The sequence below is a fragment of the Protopterus annectens genome, chromosome 6.part0 (assembly GCF_019279795.1).
Source record: "Protopterus annectens isolate FY-2018-M chromosome 6.part0, PAN1.0, whole genome shotgun sequence".
In the NCBI taxonomy this organism is placed as follows: domain Eukaryota; kingdom Metazoa; phylum Chordata; order Ceratodontiformes; family Protopteridae; genus Protopterus; species Protopterus annectens.
In genome coordinates this window covers 1,607,224,842-1,607,241,626 of record NC_056737.1, presented here as the reverse complement: position 1 = coordinate 1,607,241,626, position 16,785 = coordinate 1,607,224,842, and the positions used below count along the sequence as shown (strand labels likewise).

Below are 16,785 nucleotides of genomic sequence, written 5' to 3'. Positions count from 1 at the left end.
GCATTGTATTCAGTTATGGGCATGATGAGGGATGAGTAAAGGAGCACAATGACCTCCCTTGATCTAGATGTGAACCCTTTCATGATAAGGTGGGCTATATAGAAGGTCATTCTAACCACTTTGGCAACGTGGTTGTCAAAGGAGAGATTACTATCAACTTGGTTTCCCAGGTCCCTAATTACTTCCTCCATACTTAATGGATTACTGCCTATGTGGTAGTTTGTGGACACTTTGGTTTTCACAAAGGGGATGACTGTACACTTCTTGGCATTTAGTTTTAGGCCATGGCTTTGACACCAGTTGTCCGTCTCTGTGAGACCGTTCTGGATGATGCCTGTGTCAGCTGGAGAGTCAATTATGGCACCCAGTTTGCAGTCGTCCGCAAACTTGGTCAGCCATAGTCCTCCCGTGTTGGCCTGTACCTCTGAAAAATATATACTGAACAAGAGCGGTCCCAGGACTGAGCCCTGTGGGACGCCACTTGTAACAGGTTTAGAGTCTGACATGGCTCCCGCAATTCTGACCATGTGGGTTCTGTCCTTGAGCCAGTTTGCAACCCATCTTATGACATAGGGGTTAATATTAGGCTGGAGAGCTTATCTATGATGCCAGAGTGGGGTATGGTATCGAAGGCTTTTGCGAGGTCCAGGTAGGCTGTGTGAACTACCTTCCCTTCATCTATGGCCTTGGTGACTGTTTCGAAGAAGTTTACCAGGTTCAAGAGGCAGGATCTGCCCTTAACAAAGCCGAATTGTGTAGGATCTAGTGTCTGTAGTTCCCCAATGTCTTTGTTTATGAGTTCCATGATGATCCGCTTCATAGCTTTACAGACCAGGCTAGTCAGGCTTATGGGGCGATAGTTTCCAGGGTCCGCTGAGGCACCACCTTTGTGGAGTGGGACCACTGTTGCTGTACGCCATTCCTTGGGGTACATATCCTGTAGTAAGGCTGAGATTGAACAGTAACCTAATATGAGGTTTTAGCTCTTCTTGGAGCTCATGTAGGACACAGCCTGGGACGCCGTCCGGTCCCATTGATGCTGTGTTTTTTGCTTTGGAGAGGGCAGCTCTCACCCGAGCATCTGAGATGACAGGGAGACAACTCTCTGCTGGGATAGATATTTGCTCTTTTTGGGTGGAAGGGGGGAGAAGTTTGCACTGAACCTATCTGCCAGGATGTTGGCAATGTCTGTGAGTTCAGTGTATTTTTTTGTCATTTTGGACTAACTCCGAACATATCTGGGAGTTGCCACCCAGGTTTCTAACATAACTAAAGAAGGCCTTGTGATTATCTTTAGTGTCTTGTGCAATTTTTTTCTCGAAGCTGGCCTTGGAAGATTTTATGAGAGACCATAGTTTTTTGCTAGTACTGATCAGTGATGCTTTCTTATTGAGGGATTTTGCTCTATCCTGCAGTAGCTTCCTCCTTTTGTTGTATAGCTTATTTATGGCAGTGGTCCACCAGACAGGACGCCTGCCTTTGGAGTATTGGGTCTTGGTTTTATTAGGGATTGCATGATCCATGCATTCCTGAAGATGTCCATAGAATGTGTTTATAAAGGATTCTGCAGTTTGGGCCACAGCTTCCTTCTATCCAAGTAAGAAAATGGGCAACACAGGAACTATTCTAAAGTCCAGAATACAGCAATGCCTGCATTAGGGACTATTCTAGGTCAGGAAAGGCGGGAAACAAGGATTTTTTTTTTCTTTTTTAACAGAACAAACAGCAGAAAAAGTACAGTAAAATCTTAACACAGGCTTGCGCACTTGAGTGAGCAGCCTCAACAGTTAAATTCAAACAATCTTTTAAAAGTGCAGTTATTGGAAATCACAAAAAAACAAGCTTAAAACAGGCAAAAGAACAGATTAAACTCGCTTTTCGGCGAGGAAAGACGGTCGCACAGGTAATAGCAGTAAAATATACTTAAATCTTTGGAAGCAGTCACTCTTTTCGTTTCTCTGCTGCTAGCACCACTCTGCAGGACCACGAGGAGCTGTTGCTGAGTAGGAACAAGTGCAAAACTGCGCCAAAGCGGGTTTTTATACAGGGAACTTAAAAGAGCTAGAAATTAGCCCAAAACAGCCAATAAACTACAAGATTCTTGTGTTGAGGTCACTCCTCCAGGGACAGATAGGCTGCTCAAAGCTCCCCACTTCCACTGGTGAACAAAGAAGCTTCCTTCTATCCAAGTAAGGAAATGGGCAACACAGGAACTATTCTAAAGTCCAGAATACAGCAATGCCTGCATTAGGGACTATTCTAGGTCAGGAAAGGCGGGAAACAAGGATATTTTCTTGTTTTTTTTCTTTTTTAACAGAACAAACAGCAGAAAAAGTACAGTAAAATCTTAACACAGGCTAGCGCACTTGAGTGAGCAGCCGCCTTCTTCTTTCGGCTGTTCCCGTTAGGGGTCGCCACAGCGGATCACCTGTTTCCATTTCTTCCTGTCCTCTGCATCTTGCTCTGTCACACCAACCACCTGCATGTCCTCTCTCACTACATCCATAAACCTTATCTTCGGCCTTCCTCTTTTCCTGTTACCTGGTAGCTTCATCCTTAGCATCTTTTTCCCAATGTACTCCGCATCCCTTCTCAGCCCATGTCCAAACCAACGTAATCTTGCCTCTCTGGCTTTGTCTCCAAACCTTTCAACCTGGGCTGACCCTCTAATATACTTATTCCTAATCCTGTACACCCTCGTCACACCCAGTGCAAATCTTAACATCTTTAACTCTGCCACATCCAGCTCAAACTCCTGCCTTTTTGTCAATGCCACTGTCTCCAACCCATATAATATAGCTGGTCTCACTACCCTCTTGTAGACCTTCCCTTTCACTCTTACAGGTACTCATCTGTCACAAATCACTCCTGACACTCTTCTGCACCCACTCCATCCTGCCTGTACTCTCTTCCACACTCACCGTTACTCTGAACTGTTGACCCCAAGTATTTAAACTCATCCACCTTCGCCACCACTGCTCCTTGCATCCTCACCATTCCTCTATCCTCCCTCTCATTCACACACATAGATTCTGTCTTAGTCCTGCTGACCTTCATTCGTCTTCTCTCTAGAGCATATCTCCATCTCTTCAGGGTCTCCTCCACCTGTTCCCTACTCTCAGTACAGATCACAATGTCATCTGCAAACATCATAGTCCATGGGGACTCCTGTCTGATCTCGTCTGTCAACCTGTCCATCACCCTTGCAAATAAGAAAGGGCTCAGAGCTGATCCTTGATGTAACCCCACCTCCACCTTAAACGCATCCGTCACTCCCACCACAGACCTCACCGCTGTCACACTACCCTCGTACATATCCTGTACTACTCTTACATACTTCTCTGACACTCCTGACTTCCTCATACAATACCACAACTCCTCTCTAGGCACCCTGTCATATGGTTTCTCCAAGTCTACAAAAACACAATGCAACTCCTTCTGACATTCTCTGTACTTCTCCATCAACATTCTCAGAGCAAACATCACATCTGTAGTGCTCTTTCCCAGCATGAAACCATACTGCTGTTCACTAATCATCACATCCCTTCTTAACCTAGCTTCCATTACTCTTTCCCATAACTTCATGCTGTGACTGATCAATTTAATCCCTCTGTAGTTACTACAGCTCTGCACATCACCCTTATTCTTAAAAATCGGTACCAAAACACTTTTTCTCCATTCCTCAGGCATCCTCTCACTTTCCAAGATTTCATTAAACAATCTGGTTAAAAACTCCACTGCCATTTCACCTAAACACATCCATGCTTCCACAGGTATGTCATCTGGGCCAGCAGCCTTTCCATTCTTCATTGTCTTCATAGCTATTCTTACTTCCTCCTTGCTAATCCATAGTACTTCATGATTCCCTATCCCTACATCATCCAACCTTCTCTCCCTCTCATTCTCTTCATTCATCAACCCCTCAAAGTACTCTTTCCATCTCCTCAACACACTCTCCTGGCTTGTGAGTATGTTTCCCTCATTATCCTTTATCACCTTTACCTGCTGCACATCTTTCCTAGCTCGGTCCCAATGTCTAGCCAATCGGTACAGGTCCTTTTCTCCCTCCTTAGTGTCCACCTTTCATACAACTCTTCATATGCCTTATCTTTAGCCTTCACCACCTCTCTGTTTGCCATGCACCTCATCTCCTTATATTCCTGTCTACTTTCTTCATCTCTCTGACAATCCCACTTCTTCTTTGCCAACCTCTTTGCCTGTATACTCTTCTGTACTTCCTCATTCCACCACCATGTCTCCTTGTCGTCCTTCCTCTTTCCCGATGTGATACCAAGTACCTTTCTAGCAGTCTCCCTTACTAGCTCTGCTGTAGTTACCCAGCTATTTGGTAACTCTTCACTGCCACCCAGTGCCTGTCTTAACTCATCCCTGAACTCCACCTCACAATTACCCTTTTTCAATTTCCACCATTTGATCCTTGGTGCTGCCCTCACACTCCTCCTCCTCTTCTTGATCACCAACGTCATCCTACAAACCACCATCCTATGCTGCCTAACTACACTTTCTCTGGCCACCACTTTACAGTCTCCAATCTCCTTCAAACTGGCCCTCCTACATAAGATATAATCCACCTGTGTGCATCTTCCTCCACTCTTGTATGTCACCCTATGCTCCTCCCTCTTGTTAAAATACGTATTCACCACAGCTATATCCATCCTTTTCGCAAAATCCACTACCATCTGACCTTCTGCATTCCTTTGTTTAACACCATACCTACCCATCACTTCCTCATCCCCACTGTTCCCTTCACCAACATGCCCATTTAAATCTGCTTCAGTCACAACTCTCTCACCCTTGGGTACAGTCATCACCACTTCATCCATTTCACTCCAAATTTTTTCTTTCTCATCCATTGCACACCCAACTTGTGGTGCATATGCACTAACGACATTAATCATTACACCATCAATTTCCAGCTTCATAAACATCACTCTATTCGACACCCTTTTCACATCCAAAACACTCTTCGCATACTGTTCCTACAGAATAACTCGTGACGCCATTTCTCCTCCCATCCACACAATGATAAAACAATTTGAACCCACCTCCGATACACCTAGCCTTACTCCCCTTCCATCTGGTCTCTTGCACACACAATATACCAACCTTCCTTCTGTCCATCATATCAGCTAGCTCTCTCCCTATACCAGTCATACCGCGAACTTGCAGAGTTCCGACCGTCACTACCACAGCATACCCGTTTTTCCTAGTCCCCTTTTTTAGTTAAAAAACCCAACTTCCTGTCCTCTGCATCTTGCTCTGTCACACCAACCACCTGCATGTCCTCTCTCACTACATCCATAAACCTTATCTTCGGCCTTCCTCTTTTCCTGTTACCTGGTAGCTTCATCCTTAGCATCTTTTTCCCAATGTACTCCGCATCCCTTCTCAGCACATGTCCAAACCAACGTAATCTTGCCTCTCTGGCTTTGTCTCCAAACCTTTCAACCTGGGCTGACCCTCTAATATACGTATTCCTAATCCTGTACACCCTCGTCACACCCAGTGCAAATCTTAATATCTTTAACTCTGCCACATCCAGCTCAAACTCCTGCCTTTTTGTCAATGCCACTGTCTCCAACCCATATAATATAGCTGGTCTCACTACCCTCTTGTAGACCTTCCCTTTCACTCTTACAGGTACTCATCTGTCACAAATCACTCCTGACACTCTTCTGCACCCACTTCATCCTGCCTGTACTCTCTTCCACACTCACCGTTACTCTGAACTGTTGACCCCAAGTATTTAAACTCATCCACCTTCGCCACCACTGCTCCTTGCATCCTCACCATTCCTCTATCCTCCCTCTCATTCACACACATAGATTCTGTCTTAGTCCTCCTGACCTTCATTCGTCTTCTCTCTAGAGCATATCTCCATCTCTTCAGGGTCTCCTCCACCTGTTCCCTACTCTCAGTACAGATCACAATGTCATCTGCAAACATCATAGTCCATGGGGACTCCTGTCTGATCTCGTCTGTCAACCTGTCCATCACCCTTGCAAATAAGAAAGGGCTCAGAGCTGATCCTTGATGTAACCCCACCTCCACCTTAAACGCATCCGTCACTCCCACCACAGACCTCACCGCTGTCACACTACCCTCGTACATATCCTGTACTACTCTTACATACTTCTCTGACACTCCTGACTTCCTCATACAATACCACAACTCCTCTCTAGGCACCCTGTCATATGGTTCCACCAAGTCTACAAAACACAATGCAACTCCTTCTGACATTCTCTGTACTTCTCCATCAACATTCTCAGAGCAAACATCACATCTGTAGTGCTCTTTCCCAGCATGAAACCATACTGCTGTTCACTAATCATCACATCCCTTCTTAACCTAGCTTCCATTACTCTTTCCCATAACTTCATGCTGTGACTGATCAATTTAATCCCTCTGTAGTTACTACAGCTCTGCACATAACCCTTATTCTTAAAAATCGGTACCAAAACACTTTTTCTCCATTCCTCAGGCATCCTCTCACTTTCCAAGATTTCATTAAACAATCTGGTTAAAAACTCCACTGCCTCACCTAAACACATCCATGCTTCCACAGGTATGTCATCTGGGCCAGCAGCCTTTCCATTCTTCATTGTCTTCATAGCTATTCTTACTTCCTCCTTGCTAATTCATTGTACTTCATGATTCCCTATCCCTACATCATCCAACCTTCTCTCCCTCTCATTCTCTTCATTCATCAACTCCTCAAAGTACTCTTTCCATCTCCTCAACACACTCTCCTGGCTTGTGAGTATGTTTCCCTCATTATCCTTTATCACCTTTACCTGCTGCACATCTTTCCTAGCTCGGTCCCTATGTCTAGCCAATCGGTACAGGTCCTTTTCTCCCTCCTTAGTGTCCACCTTTCATACAACTCTTCATATGCCTTATCTTTAGCCTTCACCACCTCTCTGTTTGCCATGCACCTCATCTCCTTATATTCCTGTCTACTTTCTTCATCTCTCTGACAATCCCACTTCTTCTTTGCCAACCTCTTTGCCTGTATACTCTTCTGTACTTCCTCATTCCACCACCATGTCTCCTTGTCGTCCTTCCTCTTTCCCGATGTGATACCAAGTACCTTTCTAGCAGTCTCCTTACTAGCTCTGCTGTAGTTACCCAGCTATTTGGTAACTCTTCACTGCCACCCAGTGCCTGTCTTAACTCATCCCTGAACTCCACCTCACAATTACCCTTTTTCAATTTCCACCATTTGATCCTTGGTGCTGCCCTCACACTCCTCCTCCTCTTCTTGATCACCAACGTCATCCTACAAACCACCATCCTATGCTGCCTAACTACACTTTCTCTGGCCACCACTTTACAGTCTCCAATCTCCTTCAAACTGGCCCTCCTACATAAGATATAATCCACCTGTGTGCATCTTCCTCCACTCTTGTATGTCACCCTATGCTCCTCCCTCTTGTTAAAATACGTATTCACCACAGCTATATCCATCCTTTTCGCAAAATCCACTACCATCTGACCTTCTGCATTCCTTTGTTTAACACCATACCTACCCATCACTTCCTCATCCCCACTGTTCCCTTCACCAACATGCCCATTTAAATCTGCTTCAGTCACAACTCTCTCACCCTTGGGTACAGTCATCACCACTTCATCCATTTCACTCCAAATTTTTTCTTTCTCATCCATTGCACACCCAACTTGTGGTGCATATGCACTAACAACATTAATCATTACACCATCAATTTCCAGCTTCATAAACATCACTCTATTCGACACCCTTTTCACATCCAAAACACTCTTCGCATACTGTTCCTACAGAATAACTCGTACGCCATTTCTCCTCCCATCCACACAATGATAAAACAATTTGAACCCACCTCCGATACACCTAGCCTTACTCCCCTTCCATCTGGTCTCTTGCACACACAATATACCAACCTTCCTTCTGTCCATCATATCAGCTAGCTCTCTCCCTATACCAGTCATACCGCCAACTTTCAAAGTTCCGACCCTCACTACCACAGTCCTAGCCTTTCTCCTCTCTTCCTGCCTTCGGCCATGCCTTCTGCCTCTTTTCTTCCTTCGGCCAACAGTAGCCCAATTTCCGCCAGCACCCTGTTGGTAGTGAGCAGCCTCAATAGTTAAATTCAAACAAACAAACTTTTAAAAGTGCAGGTATTGGAAATCACAAAAAACAAGCTTAAAACAGGCAAAAGAGCAGATTAAACTCACTTTTCGGCGAGGAAAGACGGTCGCACAGGTAATAGCAGTAAAATATACTTAAATCTTGGAAGCAGTCACTCTTTTCGTTTCTCTGCTGCTAGCACCACTCTGTATTTTTCTTGTTGGTTTTCTGTTCGTGTAATTGGAGGGTGATTTCTGCAAGTTGTTGAGAAAGGGGAACAAAGGCATAGTGTAAAATGGATATAAAGGAACCTGTAAAGAGTGGGACAAAAGGCTGGGAAAAAAGCTGTTCAGATTAAATAAGGCTGCAGAAATCAGGGGTTAACATGAAGGAAAGACTAAAAGAATTGATCTTTATGTGATAGTTTAGCTATCAGGGTGGTGGGTGACATTGGTGAAGTATGATTTTAATAACATTGAACCTAGAAGCAAGGTGACTTCATGGTGACATTTTTTTTGGTAGGGTATAGTTAAAATTAGGGAAGTAATTGTGGCTATAAGTAAAGATTTCCCTGAGGTCCATTATGCAGTTTGAGAAAGTAGTGAACTTCTAGGAATCTCCATGGAGGATGATGGATTAGTAATGACTCAAGTAATTATGGTCAGGTTCAATCCCTGCCCAGCACTGCAACAGGGAATGCAAGAAGGTTATACAGATTTGCCAGTAGACTTTATACCTGAATATCACAGTGGTTTGTAGAAGGGGATAGTTTGTGGATGTTACACATTGAAGAATCCTATAAACAGACTAAGACTACTACTTAATCATAGTCCTTATTCAGGAACAACATTGTATTTATAGTGGAGCTGTAAACTTTAGAAGGGACTCAAACAAAAGGCCACTACACTGAATTATGGACAAGTTTGCCAGCAGCTGCCTGTTAAACGAGTGAGTAAAATGTTGCTTTAGTACAGACTGGAAAGAATGTCTGTCAATTAAGACAGTTCATAGCATGATGTCATAACCATTCAATAATGTATATATTGGTGCATATTTCCATAACTAGTACAAGAATAGCATGTCTTGTACATTAGTAATGTCAATATATACAGCCATCTGAATAAAAATAAAAATAAAAGTTGGTTTCTGTGACTAGATTGCTGGTAGTTGTACATCATCCTGGAGTTTTAGCATGTGAATTAGCAATTACAGGAGTCTACATTATTTAAAAGCAGTATACTTGGTTGAGAAGGGTAACCACAGAATGGGTACCATTTACAAATTAACCACATTGCTGGTAAGCAGCCATTGGGTATTGAATTAAGAGTCCAGATGTAGTAGGACAACTAACTAAAATCTGTCAAAACTTATCCTACTAGATTCAGTTCTACAAATGGATGTCAAATAACAGTGGATGCTGATAGTGATTATAGGATAGATGCAAAGAAGCTTCTTTTGTGGTTAAAAATTATGCACTCTGCTACAGTATTGAAGAATGTCCCGAACCACTACAGGCTAAGAATTGTGAGGTGCAGTTAGTGGGTTTATATGTTTCTCATTATTATTCACCGAAAGGGGAAGAAATGGTTCTTAGAAATGATTTAGAGGAGTCAGGTGAGTTTAAGGTGGGTGGAGGGAAGAATCTTTGCAGAAACAATAACATTTGGAGTGTTTTTACAGGAAAATAGGAGGAACAAGTTGGAGGAGTAATGATCTAGGTGCATAATAGCACAAAGTGAGACAGTAAAGAATATAGGTCAATTAGAAGTATTGGGTATGGGACAGGAAGGGCACCATCACAAGCAAAGAGAAGTAGTTTTAATGTTGACCCAAGGAACTATTACTTAGTGGAAATGGAGTTGGATGCATGGAATTGACTGTCAGAAAGGGTGGTGGAAATCAAAACTAACTATTTCAGGGTGCAGAATGCCAGGACCAAGAGGAGAAAGGCGAGACACCACTGAGAGACAGATGCATTTTTAATAAGATGTGGTATGTTTAAGGAAATCTGCAGTAATGCAGAGTTTTTAATCCTTCAGAGTTTCCGTGGTATCCTAAATCCATAGCTTAATTTATACTTCTCTGTTAGGTGTTGCACATGCTTTTACCAGGTGAGTAGCTGTAGTGCCGAAGGACTGGCTTTATGGTGACTGGTAGTTTGAAAAGTGTGAGTTACAAGCAGACTGTTCAGGTGCTAAACATACTTCTTCTAAGTGCTCACAGCAAACCAAACAAAAATTGATTACAGCGGTAATGAAAAGTGCAAGCCAAAATTATTCTAGTTATGGAGTTTGTTAAAGTTCTCCTATACTGTTTCTTCTGATACTTTTTGACAATTCTGAGACACAGTGACTTTGTAAAACCTATGCACCATTCACCTTATGTTTTTATGTAGATGAATTTGAGTGGACTGTCTCTCCCAAAGAGTCATAAACTAGCAGCTCTTGTAAAGCTGGTAGAAGCAGGCTGTTATGTTGAGAACAGGGTCTGGAAGTAACATTTACAAGTTTCTGGTGGAATCAGTGAGATATTTTGGTACATGCCTTTACAGTCCACCTATAGAATCAATCTATTAATGGATCTGATGTTGTTTGTTCCAGCCATTCCTCAACAGATGTATTTTGGATCCAACTTCAGGATCCACAGTTCAGGCTCCTCCTCTTAGTCATAATCCCCTCCCATCCCCAAGATTACCTCAGATCTCATTTGCCGCTTGTAGTGAGCAGACATAGTCCATTTGGCTCAAGCTAGCTTCTGCTGTTATTTCTCCTTCTTGCTGTTATTGTGGTACTTTTGATATTTTGATAGTCCCAGGAGTGTTCCATGTTCTAGTAGACAGTTGAGCAGATCAGTTCTGCTATCTCACGAGTGATGTCTCAATCCAAAAGTGATGGAACAAATTTTTTGCCATTGGGGTTAACCATGGTGTGATCTTTTTGCCTCTCCCATCAACTCCAAATCCAGCAGGTTCTTTGCCTGATCCCTCAAGAAGGGGAGTTACTGAGAGATGCTGTAACACATGTAAGGGACCCTGGTCTGCTGTTTGCCTTTCCTCCTACTCCTACAGAAAGCCTTGCAGTGGAAGATCATAGTCATACCCAAGGCGCTTCTGGCCTTAACAGGTGTCGTTTCCCTTTCTCTGGTCTCATGTGATACACCTGACTTGGATGCCGAACCTCAACCTTGGGTCTTCTGTCTCACCCATCCGGCATGCATCACCCAGCCATTTGAGCCCTCAGGTTGACCACTTGGTTTCTCCACTTCCAGTGATGGCTTATCAGTTCAGGCTTTCTTCCCAAGTTATCCACATTCTCACTTCTCCCCAAAAAACATCTGCTGGAAAACTTTGTAAGAGCATCTAGAAAAGGTTTTCTATTTGGGCTTCCCAAAGGAATCTGGATCTTTTCTCGGCTCCTATTCCAGCAGGTTTGGATTTCTTAGGTTATATTTTTCATAATAGGCCAGTTAACTTACTGTTAAGTTTCAGTTAGCAGCCATTTCAAACTTTCATGTTGGAGTAAACCGTAGTATCCTAGCATCCTTTAAACTATGTAAAGCTTTCTTGAGAGGTACTTTCCTGCTTAGGTCACAACTAGGGATCATACCCTGCCTTGGAATATGACTGTTTTGCTCCAGGTAGGGTGGACATAAAGTTTTTTGACTTGGAAAACACACTTTCTAGTTGCTATTACTTCAGCTCAGAAAGTGTCTGAACTTCAAGTTCTGTACTACAAACCTTTGTACTTTATCTTCCACTAGGACAGAGTATCTTTATGGATTAGTCCATCTTTCATACCCAAGATAGCCATTGTGACATATGTTAACCAATGCATCAATCGACTGTTTTTTTTCCAAATATTTAATGTAAAGAAGAATGTATGCTTCATTTGTTGGATGTGCACCGCCAATTACATTTCTCCCTCCATCATATTAAAACATTCAAAAAGACTGACCAACTTTTTGTCTTCTTTTCCAATGTCAAGCTGGGTCGAGGTGTTTGGAAAGTATCCTTAGCTAGATGGTTAGATGACTGTATTTCTTATGTATATAAGGAAAAAGGCTTGACACTACTCAGACCTGTCAAGGCTGACTGTACTAGATCTGTCTCTGCCTCTTTGGCCTTCATTTCAAGGGCTTCAGTTGATATTTGCGGGTCCTTATTACTTCATCAAAAATTCACATCATCGAACTGTGTTTTGGATGGCATTTTATTGAACATACCATTCGTTGAACTGTTCTGATTGAGATCTTATTACAGTGAGGATGAGGAAATTTGTCATTTTCCCACTGTAGTGCGATCTCAGAGTTGTTATATATAATTAGGAATGGGTGTGGGGGGGGTTCGATGATGTTTATCTTCAGTGAAGTAATATAGACACGATAATTGCACTGCTGCCATGTGGTCTAACATTCACACCTTCATTTCCCATTATAAGCTGGATTTGCTGTCCTTGGATAGGGCAGCTTTTGGTTCAGCCGTCCTCCAGAATATCCTTCCATGAGACCACCCTCAGAGCTAAGTAGCTGGGATTCTGTCCTAGCTGTTGAGGAACAGACAACATCAGATATGAAAGTAATGTACTTAGCATAATGATATGTCTTGTTGTCTGTTTCAATCCTCCTTCAACTCCACTCCCCCTGTCCCCCTTCCATTTCATTGAAGATTTTTGCTTGTGTGCTTCTGGTATGACCATACAGTGCCAGTGACAAAAGTATTTCACTCGTACAGATCCAGAATAATGTTCTATCTCAGACATCCTTTATGTCCTGGAAGTGGGTTATTTTGTTTCCATTCAGTATTTTAGCTATGGTTGTGTCTTGGGGTTGTGGGCAAAATCTATCTAAGGCATACCTCTCAACCTGGAAACATCAAAAACCCAGACAAAGGCCCTTGAAAAGTAGGTATGACTGACCACAAATCTGTACACTGATTAACAAAAAAATCTGCATCCATAATTATGTAACCCTGCCCACTCCATTGGAATTGTGGGATACCAACATTCAAATGCAAGTCAAAGAACAGACAAAATATTAAACTCAAAAATATAACCAGAACAATAATGTTTTATTTATATTAACATTTGAACTGTTATCAAACTTTGAACTTGTGTAAAACTAAAATACAATTTTCTTTTATAAAAATAAAATTAAGTGCTTCTACTACACTAATATTAAATAACAAAACATATGACCAGAACAAAACTATTTTATTTATTAACAATGCCTTTGATATTGTGCCATGTTATGACTGTTACTTCAAGTTATTTATTCTACTAGGAAGTATGTTAGAATGTATAAAAAGATGTAGCTGGGTCCAGAACAAAGTAACAGTGAATGAAATGATAAACGGGCCAAGAAATAAACATCTGAGCAAATGATAAAGAATAGCTGCCTTCTGAGTCCTATGTTATTCCATTTCCTGATGCCCATTTTATCTTCTTTGTGGTTGTAGAGGGCTCACAACCTGTCTCAGCAACCAATATAGCACAGAAAACTTATCGAAAGACACCAGTACAGCTAAGGATGCCGACTTATCTACAGGCAGTGTGGAGAACTACAAGTTCATCTACATGCATGTCTTTGGGATGTTGGGGAAAAACAGAAGATTTTGCAAAATGTTACTTAGACACACATATAGCACCCTGACCAGCAATAAAACTAGATGACCATAAACTGTGAAACTGCAGTGCTTGCTACTCTGCTATGGGTATATTGAGCCTGTTTTTCCCACATATTGATATTCACTGCACAGAAGCAAAACCCATTCAGAGGTGCCATCATCCAGTCATGAATGTCTGAGTACTCTCTCTGACATCTTGATAATGAAACCTGTATTTGTATAAAACCTTACCCTATACCTGCATGGGGTACATGTGTCATACATTAGCTTGCAGCCATTATGCCTTCTCTTGTGCAAGTGCATGCTCCCATGTACCTGCAAGGAAGACCACCACCTAAGTGGCCTAGTGGCCAAAAACCTCCTCCATGTATTTTTTTCTTGTAACTAAACCCGTTAATAGTATATGCACATAAGGTACAGTGCATGTAATGATTATGGGAAAACAGGTTTTGATGGAAAGGTACCAGTGCTACTGGCTTATGCAGACTGTTCTTATTGAAGAATTACGTCTATAACATAAATGGCAGATTTAACACTGAAGGTACATGAACTATGCTGATAGTTCACAAAAGTTAGTTATTAGTACAGTTCTGTGTGGTAGTTAAATTGACAATTCTTCAAAAGAGAAATAGTTCAACAGTTAAGGGAAAGAGAAAGATAACACAACATAGCACTTAAAGTATTGTTGTGCAGAACTCTGAGACTAATGAATGGTGAGACAGGTGATACCCTGTAGGATGAGCACATACTCAGCACATGAGAATGGGGGAAGTAGGGTTCAGTGGGTGAACTTAGACAATGAGCAATGTGACATGTTCTGATGGATGGGAGAAGGGAGTCCCAGTTAATAATGAAGTAAATGTTCTTTTAAGGGATAGAGCAATCACATCAATCATTCACACGAAAGTGCCTCTAAAGGCCCACTGTGACTATTTTTATTTTAACAATAATAAAAGTCAAGTGAATATTCCTTTGCTGGAAATTCCTGAAACACACTTACGATACACATGCATCACATCATTTACACGAAAGTGCCACTGTAACTGCTTTTATTTTAAAAATAACACAAAGTCAAGTCAACTGACGAGTCCTTTGCTGGGGGAATTGCTGACACATTCACTCACACACACCGAAAGCGCCTGTATAGTATAACTATTTTTATTTTGAAAAATCAACAAGTCAAGCGAAGATTCCTTTGCTGTGAATTGCTGAGGGCTGCCACATACTCACACACACACACACACACACACACACACACACACACACACACACACACACTCACATCACATCATTCATGAAAGCTCTAGTAGGTACCGTATAACTATTTTTATTTTAAAAAGTCAAGACAAATGAAGATTCCTGTGCTGGGAATTGCTGCAGTTTCTGTTAGGCTGGCTGGCATGGCAAATATGCTTTTTTTACATTTTTTTTTTTTTTTTAATTAAAGTTACCTGGAGGTTGAGCCACTGCCAGAGAAAGTACATTTTCTCATCCTCCTGAGTCGCCTGAAGAGTGCAGTCAGACACACATGGGGGGAGGGCTGGTCTAGTCACTGGTGGGCACTGGGCAGACTGGTGCAGCAGAAACAGAACACAAGTCATTTGTAATATATGATGTGCACACCAGCTCTTCTCACTGCTGTAATTTCCACTTAAAAGTCCGAGTCCAACTCCGATAGGCTGCAGTATGCCTCATGATGCTGATGTCACCATGCGTGCCCCTGCAGGTAGATGACATTGCAGGATATGCTGGCGATCTGTGGTGATATCAGCCATAAGTTTAAAGTTGTATTAAAAATTTAAAAAAAAACAAAAAATAGAAAAAAAATCGGGAATTAAAGGGGCCACTCGAGAATTTGTGGCACCCCATTATTTTGCCCTCAAGACTGGTAAATACCAAGGAATTCAGTACAGTTGAGAGGTATAATCTGAGGTAATCTTGGGATCAGGAGAGGATTATGGGTAAAGAGAGGAGCCTGATCTGTGAATCCTGAAATCTGAAAGCGGCCAGTCAGATTTGAGATCAGGTTCACAACTCCTCTGTTGAGGAAGGACAGAATCAGACAACACAAATCTATCATTATTGTAAGTATGTAACTTTCATTTTTCTTATAATTTAATCCAGAAGTTGCACTTTAACACGGTCAGTCAAGAGTTTCATTTGCAGCATGTTACATACAGTGAATTAAATTTTTCAGGAAGCTGGTAGCTGCCTAGGATATGTTGAAGATATATCCTCAGGATTTGTAATATTTTTGTATATTTGAAATGTGATGCACATCAAACTAGATAATTCATCAGTCTTTGTTTTGTGACTAAATCCCTGGCTTTCACTCTGTATTTTTTTGTGACTTTATTCATTGATTTTTGACCTATGCAGTGAAACTGGGTTGTTGTGCAATATCACCAGAGTTTTTTTTGTAATGATCCCATATTGATTATCAGGACAGACTTCACCTTATCTAAGAGTTATGTGGACTGTTGAGGGCAGGTAGACAAATATAAGTCATGTGACATGAGTCATTGCTGAGCTTGTGCACACCTTATGTTACTGTGACATTGGCAGTATTGTTTCATGTTGTTTTAGTACTGCTAAGATGCTGCTGTGATATAAACTGATCTATAATTAGGTTATGTCATTTTCATTTCTGAGTAGGTGCTTGCTGGTCTCATTAACGGTTAAAATCAGTTGTTATTAAAGCAACACTTAAAGATAAAACAAATTTGTAGTACTGGACTGGAGGCAGGTCATCTTGAGACACGATACAGAAAAAAATGTTCTCTGTTTGTTTATGCCCTATAGCAAGCCCTCTTATTGGAAAAGCAGCGCATCCACCAACTGAGAAACTATCAGGCATCTCTGGAAGCAGCAGGGATCCCAGTCACATTTGGAGGTCATCGACCACTGTCTCGTGCACAGTCCTCACCTGCTTCTGCATCTTTCCCCATGTCTGTGCAAGAGCCTCCTTCTAAACCAAGGTTCACAACAGGTGCGTATGTGCAAAACTTTAATATCAGTTTTGTTATACCATACTATATAT

At 41.9% G+C, this 16,785-nt stretch overlaps 1 protein-coding gene across 6 annotated transcripts in view; it reads left to right on the top strand.

Moving 5' to 3' along the window:
• Nucleotides 1-16,785, top strand: part of HDAC4 (histone deacetylase 4) — a 3,124,471-nt gene that overhangs the window by 2,110,080 nt on the left and 997,606 nt on the right. For all 6 annotated transcript variants that reach the window (XM_044075061.1, XM_044075057.1, XM_044075060.1 and 3 more), the window contains one exon: nucleotides 16,548-16,734. In XM_044075061.1, coding sequence (XP_043930996.1) covers nucleotides 16,548-16,734 — 187 coding nt within the window. The remainder of the gene's footprint in view (nucleotides 1-16,547; nucleotides 16,735-16,785) is intronic.